Source organism: Heteronotia binoei, chromosome 1 (assembly GCF_032191835.1).
Source record: "Heteronotia binoei isolate CCM8104 ecotype False Entrance Well chromosome 1, APGP_CSIRO_Hbin_v1, whole genome shotgun sequence".
Taxonomy (NCBI): domain Eukaryota; kingdom Metazoa; phylum Chordata; class Lepidosauria; order Squamata; family Gekkonidae; genus Heteronotia; species Heteronotia binoei.
Genome location: NC_083223.1, coordinates 249,407,949 through 249,423,621, shown reverse-complemented (window position 1 = coordinate 249,423,621; position 15,673 = coordinate 249,407,949). Strand labels below are relative to the sequence as shown.

Genomic DNA, 15,673 nt, shown 5'->3' with positions numbered 1-15,673 from the left:
GGGACAGGGAGAGATCTCTTGACTGCAATAATTATCCTCCATGTCTTCTTCGTTCTTGCTTTAGCCTCATTCCAGGATAAAACGGTCTAATTTCGGGTTCCATGGCTGAGATGATTGGTGAGTCATTTGTAATTAGGTGCCAGATTGCATTAAAGCATTTTATATATATATTTTATATATTGCATTAAAGCATTTTATATATATATAAATGGAGTTCTCATCCAACGTTAAGACGGGTTTTGGGGGGGCGGAGGATCATATTACATTGTGCAGGGCTGGATAACAGTTCTACTACATTTCAAATGCAGAAAAGGGGACTGTGTGAACTGGCAAAATCTAGTTTAAAAGTGCAATGAAAGTGGATTGAAACTGCATTATGTAGCGTGTATGATCGCAGTCCTTGTTAAGACTGCGGAGGTCTTAAATGTCACAGTGTATCACATCCTAGCTGAAATCGCATCTGTCCCAAAAACCCACCTTCCTAGGCAAACCAGGCATTTTCCCAAGCCAAGATTGGTTTGGAAACCCCACAAAGAAATGAGTTGAACAATTATTAACTTTTGCTTGTTGGGCGTCCTCTGTCGGAGCTGTGAAACGCCCGGACGACAACTGCATATTCAGGCAAACCCCACCGAATGGGACTTAAAACCCCGCACGGTTGCCATTGGTGAATCGACCAGGAAGACAAGCGAACGCGCGGGAGAGACTGCCCCGCTGACTTCAGGAGTCTTGACCACGCCCCTTCCAGCTATTCTCCTCACCGATTGGCCTGGCGCCTCAAGCGCGGCGCCTTCCTCTGACTTCCCATTCGGAGGCTCGGCTGTCCTTGGACGCGCAAGCCCCGCCTTTCTGGCAATGTGGAGACACTCGCGCGGTTATTTTGCTGTAGCAGCGAGAAGGAGGCTGGTGATGGCGGCTGAAGTGATCTTAGAAGAAGTAAAAGTTTTCGGGTTGGCGGTACAAGAGAATGAGGAGGCAGCTGTGGCCGAGAAATGTGAGCTGCAAAGGAGGGGGGTGGGAGGACGGAAGTAGACCATATTATGGTAATAACCGTGCAAGTAGAAGCCCATCAAGGCAGAGCCATTATCTCCCCTCCCCCCGCTTTGTTTCCCGTCTCAAAGCAGTGTATGTCACAGGTAGACTGCCTCTGCAAGTGGACGTTCTGTTTGCCTATTGTGCTTTACAGATAGGAAATTGAATCTTTAAGGAAGCAATACTATGTTGATGTAAGAGTAAGGGGTGACATGATAGAACAGGGCTGGCCAAACTTACTTAATGTAAGAGCCACATAGAGTAAATGTCAGATGTTTGAGAGTTGCAAAACGTGAACATCTGATGTTTGAGAACTGGAAGGTGGAAAGAAAGCAACTTTAAATGCATTCTCCAAGCTGATGGCTGGCTTGGCTTGGAAAAGTGATTTAGAATCATAGAGTTGGAAGGGACCTCCAGGGTCATCTAGTCCAACCCCCTGCACAATGCAAGAAACTAACAAATACCTCCCCTAAAGCCACAGGATCCTCATTCCCGTCAGATGGCCATCTAGCCTCTGTTTAAAAATCTCCAAGGAAGGAGAGTCCATCACCTCCTGAGGAAGCCTGTTTCGCTGAGGAACCACTCTAAGGAAGTTCTTCCGAACGTTGAGCCGGAAACTCTTTTGATTTAATTTCAACCCGTTGGTTCTTGTCCTACTTTCTGAGGCTACAGAAAACAATTCCACACCATCCTCTATAATGACAGCAAATTTAATAAGCATAGAGAGACACTTGCCCCCTCCAAGCTAGCCAACAGGGCAGTAGGGACTTCAAGAGCCACACAATTTGTGAAAGAGCAACATGTGCTCCTGAGCCACAGTTTGGCCACTTCTGAGTTTTACAAAATTATGCATGGGATAGAGAAGGTGGAGAAAGAAGTATTCTCTCTTTCTCACAGTACAAGAAATTGTGGGCACTCACTGAAATTGATGAGCAGTAGGTGTAGAACAGATCAAAGGAAGTACTTCACCAAAAAGACATGGAATTCACTGCCACAGGATTTTGGGGGTATGAGCTTTTGAGAGTCCCGGGGAGGGGGGGGGGTTGGCCAGATTTATGTTGGTCTTGAATCTAAATGTTCTACTGCAGATCAACATGGTTACCCTCTGAAACTGTCTTTACGGGATTTTTGGTAGGCTCTGTTTTCAATTTCTGGATAATGAATTTGTGCCTCTTTCTCTTGGTAGTGGCAGAGCTCTGCATGTTGTACAGGCTGAAAGAGAATGAACTGGCAGATGAACTGGTTGCCTTTGCAGCTGGGAAGCAAGCTTTCCTCCTGACAGCTGACTTCCTGAACATCTTTGAGCATGAGGTAGGGAGGCCATGGGAAGGGCTGACAGCTATGAGGTTTTGGCCTTGGTGTTTTGTTAGTCTTGACCATGCAGCCATTGAACTTTTAAAAGGGCTTGCTATTTTAGGTAAGAGGATCTAGCTGAGGCAGTGCAGAGCTCTCAGCTCTTGCTGCCGTGGCCAGTCCTGGGCTGGCTGCTCTTACAACTTGGTTTGAACTGAGCTGGAAGAAGAGTCACCCCCAGCTGAGGTGGCATGGAGCTCTCAGCTCACGCTGCCCCAGTTGATCCTCTCTTGCAGCTGAAAGCTTCACAATGCCTCAGCTGGGCTAGTTCCTTTTTCAGCTTGGTATAAACTGAGTTGTAAGAGGAGCCAGCTTGAATAAACATATGGAGCAGAGGTCTATCAGTGGCTATTAGCCGCAGCATATTGTTGGAACTCTCTGTCTGGGGGCAGTGATGCTCTGTATTCTTGGTGCATGAGAGGGGCAACAGTGGTGGGCTGTTGGCACCTGGGGTTTTTTTGCCACTATGTGACACAGAGTGTTGAACTGGATGGGCCTGATCCAGCATGGTTTCTCTTATGTTAGCCAGCATCAGCCAAAGTAGCACAGAGTTCTCATATCCCACCACCTTGGTCAATCCTGGGCTAACTCCTCTTGCAGCTTGGTTTAAACCAAGTTGCAGGAGTAGCCCACCAGCCTACCCAAATAAAAGCTGAAAAAAATCCGGCTTTATTTGGGCTCAGCTATATAGGTAACTGATCAGATTCTCTGTGCTATTTTTGACTTTTGCATTAAAAATACAAGTCCTGTAAGCACTTTAAAGACTCAGATTTATTGTAGCATAAGCTTTTTGTGGGTATGTGTGTTTAAGGAGCCAGAGGACACAGTTATAAACAGCTTGATTTGCTAGAGAAGATGAGGGAGTGCCCCTTTTCGGCTACAGGCAAAACAAGGAGGCCAAATGGAACCAAGTTTTAACATTCAGTTAATTGGTTTTTGAGCCACTGATGTCCCTGAGTTTTGATGCTTTGTTATCTTTTTTTAAAAGGCACTTAATAAGAGACCCACAAAATCTCACAAGAGGAAGGAGAATCGTTATTCTGGAGTCAAAGACATTAACACCATTCAGGATATGTATCCTTCATAAAGGTTAAATTGGGGAGACCTTTTGTGGTGGTGATTACTAATAATCTAATGAATGCAAGTCTTTAAACAATGATTCATGCCTAGAATGCCGTTACCAGTCAGTTCTAATATTCTGTTTTGGAACAAGTGTTGGAGTACTGAAGAGAAGTCTGTCGTGTGCTCTAGGCTTTCGTGTGCTCTAGGCACACTTCAAAAGTTTACATTCTGAATAAAACTTTGTTGGTCTTAAAGGTGCAACTTGACTCTTGCTTTGTTCTACTGCTTCAGACCACCTGGATCTATCAACTTAGCAACTAAAGACTTTGAACATATGAACTGCTTTCTCTCTGAAGTTAGATGGTTAATCCAACTAGTCCAGCACTGCTGGCATTGACTGGCAAAAGTGTTCCATGGGCTTATGCAGAGAATTTTGCAGCCCTGCTTCGCAAAATCCTTTAAATGGAAGTTGAATCTGGAACTTTTGCCTGCAGACCCATGCTGTACCCATGAGCAATGAGCCCTGCTGAAATGTTTCTATATATGAAACTGCTGCCTGCCAAATCAGATCAGTGGTTCATCCAGTGCACTCTGAGTTGCAGTGCCTTGTCAGTGTTTCAGGCAGACAGAAGACTTTCCCAGCATGGTTTCATTAGATCCCTTAAAAAGCTGGAACCCACAAACAGCGTGTTAAGTGTCCAGCTTCTTGTATGATGCTAATTTTAAAAAAATATTAAATCCTCTCTTCCTCCCCAACAAACCCCAATATGTGGCATCAGTTTAAATGTCAGGCCAAAGAGATCTGACAACAGAACCTGCCTGACTTTTTATTGACATGTGGTACCTAGTTACTGCAGTTGCTGTGAAAATAAGACTCCCCTCTGGCTTGTAAATTTGGCAGTCCCTTCTCTCTTTTGCTATAGAAGAGAGTGGTTTACTCCAGACTGCCAAGGAGTGAACTATGGAGCTGAGACTTAGATTATATGAGTGTTTTGAGTCTTAACTCATTTCAGTCTTGATGTCGAGGAGGAGGAAGAGAATCTTCTAGATGCCTACACAACGCCATCAAAAGTAAGTATGCTGTTATAGCAGATTTTAAAAAGAATAAAGGCACTGGGCTTGGATGGCCTGAATTTTATCAAACATTCTTGCAAAAAATTGCAAGGTTATTATTGACAGAGAATAATTAGATACACTCGGAGGGGAAGTCTCCACTTCATGGACAGAAGCCAAAATTATAGTCATCTCTAAGCTGGGGAAAGATCCATCCATGTTAGGGTCATATTGACCCATTTCCCAGCTTAACCAAGATTTTAAAATAACATAAAGGAAAGGTGTTTGATAGGTTAGATTTGAAAACATATTTTTACTTGTTCTCTATTAATGTCAAAGGTACCATTGCATTGTTGTAGTATCAGCGAATTAATACGGACAGTAGGCCACTGAGCTATATCTTGAAATTGGGAAAAGGATTTGCAAATTACGATCACAGAAGAATGGGAAAGAGCTATTCCTAGAGTTCTGTAATGTAATCTTAAAGAAAACATGTGTAAACTATTTTTCCAATGGTACCTAACTTCCCAGAAATTAGCCCTTGTATATGGTACAACAGAGGATAAGTGCTAGAGATATAATAGTTCCTCTGTAGATGTGCTCCATATTTTCTGGTCCTGCTGTAAGATTCAAACATTTTGGAAGACTGTGGTAAATTACGGTAATGAAGTGCTGGGTAAGAAAATACATTTGAACCAAAATTAATTCTTTTGGGGTTTTTAAGAGATTATGCAGACTATTCAGATTTGGAATTAGTACTAAGTTTATATACAGCAGCAAGGATGGTTATTGTAGTAAACTGGAAACAGAACCACCATCTCTCAATTACAATCAAAGGGCTAGTAGGAGTAACTTTATGGAACCTGATTTATTTACTAAATATTGGGTATTATTCATCTGTTTTTAGAATGAAAAAAATATCTAATAAGATACACTCATTCATTTGTTATAATTTGTTGTAAAAGTACTGGAGAATTTTTGTGTATGTATATGTATGAGTATATGTACTTATATTTTTGCAGGACTTTTTTTGAGCAGGAACGCAGTCCCGGCTGGCTTGGTGTCGGGGTGTGGCCTAATATGCAAATGAGTTCTTTCTGGGCTTTTTTTTTAACACAAAAAACCTCTGTATTTTTATATTGAAATAATATCTTAAAAATGCAAAACAAACAAAAACAAAGTAAGTATGCAGAGCTCTGAGATTTTTCTGAATTGTGTTTTAGGGCTCTCAGAAACGGGCTATAACCACACCGGAAAACCCCCGTTCCAAGAGGACAGTTTCCAGTTGCAGCCCCCATCTGTTGTTCTCTCCTAGCACCTTTTCACCCGGGTAGGCCTTCACAGAGTAACCAGCAGATTTCTGATGCCTCGATATTTTTTTTCTATCAGATTGCTTTCCTGATGAGCATCTCTTCACACATTACAGAGTACACAGGTTGAGTCTGGAGTCCCTGCTGTGTGTGACATGTGACTTGCACATTCTCCTGAATTCCTGGGTGTGCTTTGCTGTATTTGGATTGTAACTGCAGTGGATATGGAGAAGGGACTGCAACCATTTTCTTGAGCTGAATATTCCCAGGGGTGTGCTGTGCTGGAGACACCAACTAGCGTACATGTGGTTTTCCCAAGTGAGGCATATAGTATATTCTGGGGCTGGTTGGGAACACAGCTCTGTGTATGGGAGAGAGAGAGAAGCCCTCCTGCATATGTGTCCCAATCCAAATCAGGCACTGCATGCATGGAAACTGAGAAGAAGCCTGCAAGTCATGTGTGACTGCTATGCAGGATACAGAATGTGAAGAGGTCACTGATAATCACATCTAATTCTGAATGCCCAGATTGATTCCCATGATTAGGTGCACATGCAGGTATGAAGCTTGAATGGTTTTTGGCAATGATATGTAGTGAAGGGATTCATTTGATTAAATGTATTTGAGTGCAGCATGAATTTCCATCTGGTCCACCACATGCTCAGTCTCCAGACTGCTTTGCCAATGACCAGATTTGCCTGAGATCCTCTTGGTCATGTGAATTGGCCTTAGTTTTTAGCCACTGCATTTATTAGAGTCCAGTCATACTTAAGAGATGTGTTGTAAAATGTACATGAAGTTAAAATTTAGTATTTTACATGTGGTTACTTGCAATATTTGTGGGTGGAGGGATCCTTCAACCCCACAAGTTACCACTGTTGCCTATGAGCATGGCAGAGCTCCCAAAGTCTGCTGCCAGACTCAACTACATCTCCCCTTCCCATGGGCAACAACTCCAGTGGGACCAACATGGCTTCTGGCTTCACACCACCACAGCTGCTCTCCTCCCCTCCCCTCCCCATTGCCAGTGCTGACACTAGAGCTGATGGGACTCCCCTGACCCCACCATTGCTGCAACTGTTGCTGAGTCTGGTGCACCTCCTGACCTCTGCTGCCAGGCTCCCTGCAGTTCCCCCCAGTGCCACAGTTGTTTCTGAGGCCACCACAGTTACCAGGAACCTTCCATCGCTGTCACCATTGCCACCTGGAGGAGGTATGTACATTGCCTGCACATGCTCAGTCAATGTTTTGTTTTGGGAGGAATTTAAACCTCTCAGTAATTTGGAGGTTTTTTTAGCTTTCAGATGTTTTTTTATTTGCAAACTGGGGTGGGGGGTTTCCCCCAAGTTTGCAAGAATTTTTTTTTAGTATTGGTGTAGTCCAGTCTGCAGATTTAGATGGGAACCACACGTAGATATATAGATACGAAAGAGGCTGTTTATGCTATGGACTTGATGGCTGCTTCCTCTCGTCACCAAGGAATCCTGGGAGCTGTAGTTCTTGAGGTAAAGGAGGTTAGAGGTTACCAAGAGAGTATTCTCAGCAGTCTTACAGCTTCCAGGAATCCCGACAGAGACATCCATGATAGAGACATCCTGGATATAAAATTTATACAAATGTACACAACTTTGGTTTATACAAATTTACAAAACTTTGGTTTTTCATTATGGCTGTTCCTTACATGAAAACATTTAACCACTTAATACTTGTCTCTTAACTGATTAATAAAATACATAAATTTGCATCCTCTTAAAACCTTGAGAGGTGAGATGTTAAAGAGTGATCCTTACCACTTACTAGCTCAATTCAACAATGCACCAGACCACCAGTTGCCTTGACTGTATCTGAGAACCCAAACCATCATTTAAACTTCTTAACTGTGCAGCCAGCCTGTGGTTTAAAGCTGCTTGTCTGCTTTCATTGTCAATCTGCTTGCCATTTCAGTCTCCAGGAGCAGTGGCTCCCCTTCCAGAGGCAGAGGGGTGGCTGTAACGACAGTTGGTCTATTCAGACATTATGCCGGTCCATAAGTAGTCAAGACAAAATGGCTTGCGAATCTGTTCCAAGCTGCTGTTTCTATTCCAGTTAGCTGGCAGATCACAAACCTTGGCCTCCCGAGTCAAGCATTGCAATGTCCTTTCCTGGGGCTTGGTGTGATCTTTGAGTTGAACCACTATTTGAGAGCCAGTTTGGTGTAGTGGTTAAGTGTGTGGCCTCTTATCTGGGAGAACCGGGTTTGATTCCCCACTCCTCCACTTGCGCCTGCTGGAATGGCCTTGGGTTAGCCATAGCTCTGGCAGAGGTTGTCCTTGAAAGGGCAGCTGCTGTGAGAGCCTTCTCCAACCCCAACCCACCTCACAGGGTGTCTGTTGTGGGGGGAGAAGATACAGGAGATTGTGAGCCGCTCTGAGTATCTGATTCAGAGAGAAGGGCGGGGTATAAATCTGCAATTCTTCTATTTGAAGGAAAGCCTTTGACGTTTTATTCCCCCCCCCCCATTGTATCATATTTCAAAAGCTCTTTGAAAACCAGGAAGGTTTTTTAAAAATACAGAGGTGCCTTTATTCATAAGTCCCACCATTAATCAGCTAGACCAAAGAAGAGAATATCTGGACTGTGCAGTCATTGTTTGCCTAACTGTTCGCTGGTGTAAGGGTGAGGCATGACCATAGACGTGAACCCTTGAACTCTTGGCCCTTGGTGCCTACCCTGTGAAGCTTGGGGGCTTATGATAGCCAGCCTCGGGAAGCTAATCCTACCAACCCTGTACTTGCTACCTTTTTGTTTTGATTGTTTAAATTATATTACTTAATTTGGTCCGCAAATATCTATAAGGCTGCTTTGAGTCCCTTAGGATAATAGTGGTAAATGCAAATCCCTTATTTAAATAAACTTGAGCTTTCATTGATTAATCCAATTGTTAAATGAAGTTTGCAGCCTTATTCAAAATAGCATACAGTTTAAATAAAGACCAAAGAAATACAAAAAGAAAGAAGAGATGAGATTTTCCATTCCCCCCCACCATTAATCTTCTGTTCCCCACCCAGTGCTACCCCTTCTCAGAAGTACACCTCTCGGGGCAACCGTGGAGAAGTTGTTATGTCCTTTGGGTCCGTACAGGGCACTTCTTGGAGTGGAAATGGAGGCTCAACTGCCAGTGTAAAGTTGTTCACTTCTGCTGAAGATTCTCTCACCAAGCGATACAAATTCATGTTCCAAAAGCTCTTTGAAAAGCGGGAAGGTAATTTTTTTAAAAAATGTATTATGGGGGGTGGATAATTCGAGGAAATTATTCCTGCACAAGCTCCACTTTTAATGAAGAATGGGAGCTGTAAGTTATAGCTCTCCATTCATTTTGGTGGGGGGCTCCTCCTGGAGAAAATCATGCTGCATAGTGTTTTCTCTGCAAGATAGTGACTTGTATTACTCTTCATTTCCTAGGGGGGGTGCTGTTGCCTAACTTTGCCTGGAAGTTTCTGACTACAAGCCTCATACTTCAATAGGTTTCATTGTGGTTGATTATTGGCAAAGGAAAGGTATTTTGCATAAGCTCAGAGGAAGTCTTGTTTTTACTCATTCATATGTAGTCTGGACACCTGAGAACATTAACCTGCCTTGGGTTCTGAGTTGATCGGGGGAAAGGCAGGTGCATAAATATTTTAAATAAAATAAATATTTGAATATCATTCCTAGGATTGAACTAAGCCCTGAGGAAAGGCATGGTGGGGAGGAAGGAGCAAGAAAAAGATTGTTGTTGTTACCTTCATTTCTAGCTCACCTTTCTCACTGAGTCTTAAGGCAGATCAGAAAATATGAAAAACAATCCTATCAGGCAGTGAAGACCTCCAATAAACAGAACAATGCAGTAAAATTAAGAATTTTTATTGCTGTCTAGTCACAGCTCATTTATGGTGACCCCGTAGGGTTTTCAAGGCAAGAGACCTTTGCTGTTGCCTCTGCATAGTGGTCCTAGACTTCTTTGGTGGTCTCCCATCCAAATCCTGAGGAAGGCTGATCCTGCTTAGCATCTGAGATTAGATGAGATTGGGCTAGCCAGGTCAGCGCAAAAATGAGTATTACAGAACTGGAAAACAATGCAAGCATGAAATAGTTTAGGGGTGAAAAGGGGTTACAATTTAGAGGACAGTGCAGTAAAAAAAAAGGAGGTTATTGCTGAATTTGATTCACTTGAATGGTTTAAGGTTCTAGCTGTCACGACGCTCAGGGCAGTTAGACTAGGATAAACTGGTGATATTACTTGAAGATAGATATAAATGGGCAACACTACAGCTGGCAGAGTTTCCTGCCCAGGTTGTAAAGACAGAGTCAAAATCCTCTCATGCAAATTTGGTGAATGAATAGTTCACTGGCTTTTCTTGGTATTATTATATGAATTATATGCTATTGTTAATTCTGCTTCTTTTAGCTATAAATATTAATGTTTTAAATGTCCACTATGTGTTTTAATCTTTTAATGACTATTTTAAGGGTTTTACTTGATACTTTGATTGTTTTGTCTTGTTTTGTTTGTTTATTGTTACTGTTTTGCTATAGCTTTGAGTTAATGCAATAAAACATCCATGAGTTTCCTCTCCCCTCTGTGTTAATTTTTCTTTTAATTTTAAAACCTACAAAAGTATTCTCCAGCAAGATTGAAGAACTCGGTGAAGCACTGAAGGAACATTACCAAATAGAAGAGTTCTCCCCTATAATTGTCCCAATGCAGGTAATCTTTCCTTTTTAAAAAAGGTATGATCTGTAAATAGAGCATCACTGTCTTCAAGAGGTGCAAGTCCAGGCTGTCTAGAAGCAGAGCCCCTACATTCCAGAAATGATTTCATATGCCTCAGTGGTTAGTCTCATGGCTTTGAACCTGGATGTCCTCCTTGACCAAATCTCACATTCTACCCACTCCCTAACCGCTAGATTTATGAGTCCCATTAATGTTTGCTGTTCTTCTGATATCTTAGTTTAGCCTTCTGTTCTGAGTTTAACAATGAACTCATTTGATAATATCGAAACATGTTTTGTTTAAGCATCCAATTAGGCTAAAGTCCTCTTTCCCTTTTTTTTGTTTTTAAACGATGCTTGGAAGGAGCCAATGACTGTTCTGGGCCAAATTGGTTGTGATTCCAACGGGAAACTGAATGCGAGGTCAGTCATCTTGGAAGGAGATCAAGAACACTCTTCGGGAGGGCAAGTTCCTGTGGATGTATCAGAGCTTGCAGAATACTCTCTTTTCCCAGGACAGGTGACGCATACTGGTTATTATTTATTTAGCAAATGTTTGTGCTGCCTCACCAGAGAATCTGCATGGGGTGGTTTGTGTAATACAAATAAAGCATTAAAGGTTATTAAAATTGAGTGTTAGAACCACAAAAATACCATTGAGGAGCTTAAATTAACAGTTTCAGACTAAAAGCACACTAAAATGCTGCTGAAGCCCTTTAATTAAAAACCTGAATGGACAGAAATGTTTGGCTCAGAGCCTAAAAGAAAGCAGTATATAGGCATCAATTTGAAAGGCATTGTATGAATGAAGTGTTGCTACTGCGAAAAGCCCTTTCTCTGATTTCTGCCCACCTCACCTCGGGTGGCGCTAAGAGCAGGGCTTTTGAGGTAGATCTTAACAGGTGGACCATGGCTCAGTGGTGGAACTTCTGCTTGGCATGCAGAAGGTCCCAGGTTCAACCCCTGGCATCTCCAGTTAAAGGACGTGGCAGTAGGTGATGTGAAAGAGTTGCTGCCAGTCTGAGTAGATTGAGTACCAACCTTGATGGACCAATGGTCTGATTCAGTATAAGGCAGAAATGGGCAGCCAGTGCAGATCTTTCAGCAATGGAGTGATTTGATCCCTATACTCCCATCTTTGACAGTAGCCTGGCTTCAACAGTAGCCTGCCTGCAGGCAGTCCTTGAGATTATCTGGGCTTTGAAGTCAAAACTAGCCCTTGGACAGTGCAATGCTGGTCAGAGTTACACCCTTCTACGTCTACTGATTTCAGTGGACTTAGAAAAATGTAACTCTGCTTAGCATTGGACTTTCAAATCAGCTGGTAGCTTTTGAAGCTAAACCAGTGTTGACAATACCTTGGACATTGATTGGCTGGAGCTGTAGTGCCATAAGGGGCAGAGCAGTCAGAGCTGTTAATCTAGAAAAATAGATTGAGCATGTTACAACATGAAACAAATTAGGGAAAGGTTGTTCATGTAGTTGTAGAGCAGATGCACTGTGTGTAGAGATTCACAATTCAAGTCCTGGTATCCCAGTTAAAGGATCTTGGGTAGCAGTTATTGGGGAAGACCTTTCTTTGCCTGATTTCCTTGAGTCAGGCTTCGTTAGGACAGAATGATGGGCTGCTGGGTGGAACAAAGGCAGCTTCATATGGTTCCCCTGGAACTTCTTTGCCGGGACAAGGAAGATAAACTGAAATATACCAGTAGAAACTGAATACACACACACACACATGTGCATATATGCAATCTCTGCTAGTACATTTCAGTTTGCCTTCTTTTTGTGTGTGTGTGTATGTATATGTATATATGCAGTTTCTGCTTTTATATTTCAGTTTGTTTCCTTGTCCCAGAGAAAAAGTTGTATGGGAACCAAGACTGTCTTTTTTTTCTCAGTTCTGATATTTTTTCCTCTGACTTCTGCCATAAGAGCCAACATAGCTACCAGTGATGCAAGGTACTGGTTTCCCAAGTACTGCTTTGGCAGTGAAGAAACAGTAGTAGAAAGTGATGAAGAAATACAGTAAAGATGCTTTGATTTTTGCATCTCTTTTTTCCCCCTATCCTCTAGGTTGTGGTTATGGAAGGTATAAACAGTACCGGTGGACAGCTGGTAGCTTCCAAGCTGTACGAGGTGATGAAATCCACTTTCAGCTGCTTTGGTTTTTATTGCTTTGTCTGTGGTTCTTGGCCTAAAGGCAGATTACAGTCTTTTGTTCTATGTATTAAGCTTGTAGGAGGCTAAAGCAGATAAAGAAACGTGCTTCTAGGGCAAAGAATGGGAATTCGGGGTTGGGCACCATAAATCTGTTTTGTTAACAGCAGCATTTTTCTCTGCGCAAGGACGTTTCCCCTCTTGCAGTGATTCCTCTGAAATTGGATGTCCGAGGAGAGTTTTACGGACACCATGGGCTCCCAAAAAGACAAATGTGGGTTCTAGATCAAATCAAGTCTGAACTCTCCCTAGAAGCTGAAATGATTAAACTGGGGCTATTGTACTTCAATTACATAATGAGAAAACAAGAGTCACTGAAAAAGACAATAATACTAAGAAAAGATAGAGGCAACAGGACAATAGGAAGACCCCAACATGAGATAGATGAGCTGAGGAAACCACAGTTCTCAGTTTGCAAGACCTGAGCAAGGATGTTGATAGGATGTTTTGGAGGTCATTAATTCATAGAGTCTCTACTGTTGGAAGTGACTTGGCAGCACTTAACACACATTTTTTGGTGTGGGAGGCTCCTTGCTCCAGAAAGTGCCACTGCTCACAAAAAAAGATCCACATGATCCAGCCTATATGCCTTTTGAAAGAAGTAAACTCATTATTTTCTTCTCTTCAGGGGGTGCCGCTTCCATTCCATAAGCCTACAGGTCCAGCTGAAGGTGAGTTAAATGCCATTCTTAATTTCTAGAGGGGGAAGCTGTGGGCTCTTCATGGTCTGGAAGGATGGCTGTGTACATTCTGAATACGATGGAAGACACATGGATGCTATTAACAGAGCCCCAAAGTCATGTCATAGCCCCCCTTCCCATAATACGTAGTTTGATTAGCTTTTGAGACCTGGTTACCAACCCTTTGTTAGTACTAAACAGGCCTTTTTTGCAGCAGGAACTTATTTGCATATTAGCCCCCCCCCCATGTAGCCAGTCCTCCTAGAGCTTACAGTAGGCCATGTACTAAGAGCCCTGTAAGCTCTTGGAGGATTGGCTACATCAGGGGTGTGTGGCATAATATACAAAGGAATTCCTGCTCCAAAAAACCCTGGAAAGTTTTCTTTGTAGGAATAGTGATGAAGTGGCTGCTGGAGTTCACGATGCCCAGGTCAGTGAGACAATGGTGGCTGTGCAGTGAGACAATGGTGGCTGTGATATGGATTAAATGGCCAGGGGAGCAGCAAATAATTGGGACTGGGGGGTGCACAAACAAGCTGAGTTTCTCGAGAATTAACTTGAAACATGACTTATGTTTCTGCTATGGAGTTCTAATATGGGGATTTGCCTACCTTCATTCGAAGAACAAAGTCTTTGATGTGATTTGATCATTCAGAACCATCCCAGGAAGTGTTGCATCTCGGACAAGTCGACTGCCTTCTGAAGCTGCCTGCTCAGCTTCAACAGCTGAGAAGGCATTTTTGGTTATTAAGGTCAAGGAAGGAAGAGCAGACCACAGCTGCAACCTTTGGTTATGTCTGAGTTTTGAGGATCAAATTGAAAGCTGAGAGGCTTGGGCCTAAAGTGTGTTCAAGCTAGATGTTATGGGTGTTGGGGACCCTGCAGAGGAAGTTGAGCCTACAGAAGAAACTGTGCCCCTGCCACCTGCACCAGTGCCCCTGCCTCCTGCTAGAGAAGATCCCAGCCCCCCTGCCTCGCCCTCTCGGGTGGCGCGTGTGCGTGACCGCCTCCGTCAGGACCTCAGGGATCGGAGGAGGGCAGCACGCTCACAAGCAAGACGCTCCCTGAGCCCTGAGTTTTGAGAGGATTCTGGCCCTTCTAAGAGCAAGGATGCTTGAGTTGCAACAGGATCCTGGCTGCCTCTCTGAGCCAGCAATTAACCCAAATGGGCAACAGCCAGCAGAGGGCTATATAGCTGTAGGCTTTGGGAGGAGGCTTTGTGGAAGCAACTAGTCATCTCCCTGACGTTCTAGCATCCACTCCGGCTTTACTTTGGTTTCTGGACTCCCTGACTTTGGCTTGTGACTTCTGGACTCCCTGACCTCGGCTTCTGGACCTCGGACCTGCGATACTTGTACAGTGATTCGGATTTGGCGCCTCGGACCCTCCTGCTTACTGGCTACAGACCTCGGACTGCCCCTGGACTTTGCCTGACCCGGCCCCAACCGTGACACTAGAAATGAAGAAGTTGGGAGCTTGTGAGAAATTTCAGGGTGCAGCTATTTGGAAACTTCCTTGCTATGTCTAGATCTTTCTCTCCAGCTTTCTGTAAGCTCCCAGGGGCTGGAGCAGTCCAATTTCTGCATTTTATGTCCTCCCCCCCACTCCAACTAATCACACCTACTCTCAATATTTTGTGCCTCCTACAGCATGCTGAGTCTTTCTTGCGAGGCTCTGGCAGGGTGAATGGAGTTCTGATTAATTTACAAAGCTGTATACACTTGAAGCTGCCTTCTGGCCTAGATAAACTAATGGACTTAGTCTGTAGTATTGCCTACTTTGGCTGGTAGCAGCTCTGGTAGAGAGCCAGGTTCATATAGTGGTTAAGAGCACAGACTAATCTGGAAGAATCAGATTTGATTCCCTACTCCTTCACATGCAGCCTGCTGAATAACCTTGGACAAGTCGGAGTTCTCTCAAAGCTGTTCTGCTTAAGAGCAGTTCTCTCAGAACTCTCTCAGCCCCACCTACCTCACAGGGTGTTTGTTGTGGGGAAAGGAGATTGTAAACTACTCAGAGACTCTGAGTGAAGGGTGGGGTATAAATCCAGTCTGTTATCTCCATGGTCTCTCTGAGACTCAAGGCTGATTACAACAAAAAGCAATGCAATGAGAGCAGCATAATATGCACAACCAACAACTACGCCATAGTAATTGTAAGCAAATCTAGAATACACTGCACTAAAAACTGAAATTCAAGGGTGAATGTGCATTTCTGGCTGCTGCAGGAGAGGGA

The 15,673-nt window shown here is 43.4% G+C and overlaps 2 protein-coding genes across 2 annotated transcripts in view; both read left to right on the top strand.

Moving 5' to 3' along the window:
• The window catches only part of RELA (RELA proto-oncogene, NF-kB subunit), a 542,238-nt gene that overhangs the window by 13,081 nt on the left and 513,484 nt on the right, over positions 1-15,673 (top strand). The gene's annotated exons all lie outside the window — the stretch shown is intronic.
• The window catches only part of POLA2 (DNA polymerase alpha 2, accessory subunit), a 48,642-nt gene continuing 33,793 nt past the window's right edge, over positions 825-15,673 (top strand). Inside the window, exons 1-10 of the mRNA XM_060251752.1 lie at positions 825-994; positions 2,219-2,343; positions 3,374-3,459; positions 4,461-4,518; positions 5,724-5,830; positions 8,858-9,051; positions 10,448-10,536; positions 10,906-11,061; positions 12,615-12,677; positions 13,387-13,429. Coding sequence (XP_060107735.1) covers positions 856-994; positions 2,219-2,343; positions 3,374-3,459; positions 4,461-4,518; positions 5,724-5,830; positions 8,858-9,051; positions 10,448-10,536; positions 10,906-11,061; positions 12,615-12,677; positions 13,387-13,429 — 1,060 coding nt within the window. The 5' untranslated portion in view covers positions 825-855. The remainder of the gene's footprint in view (positions 995-2,218; positions 2,344-3,373; positions 3,460-4,460; positions 4,519-5,723; positions 5,831-8,857; positions 9,052-10,447; positions 10,537-10,905; positions 11,062-12,614; positions 12,678-13,386; positions 13,430-15,673) is intronic.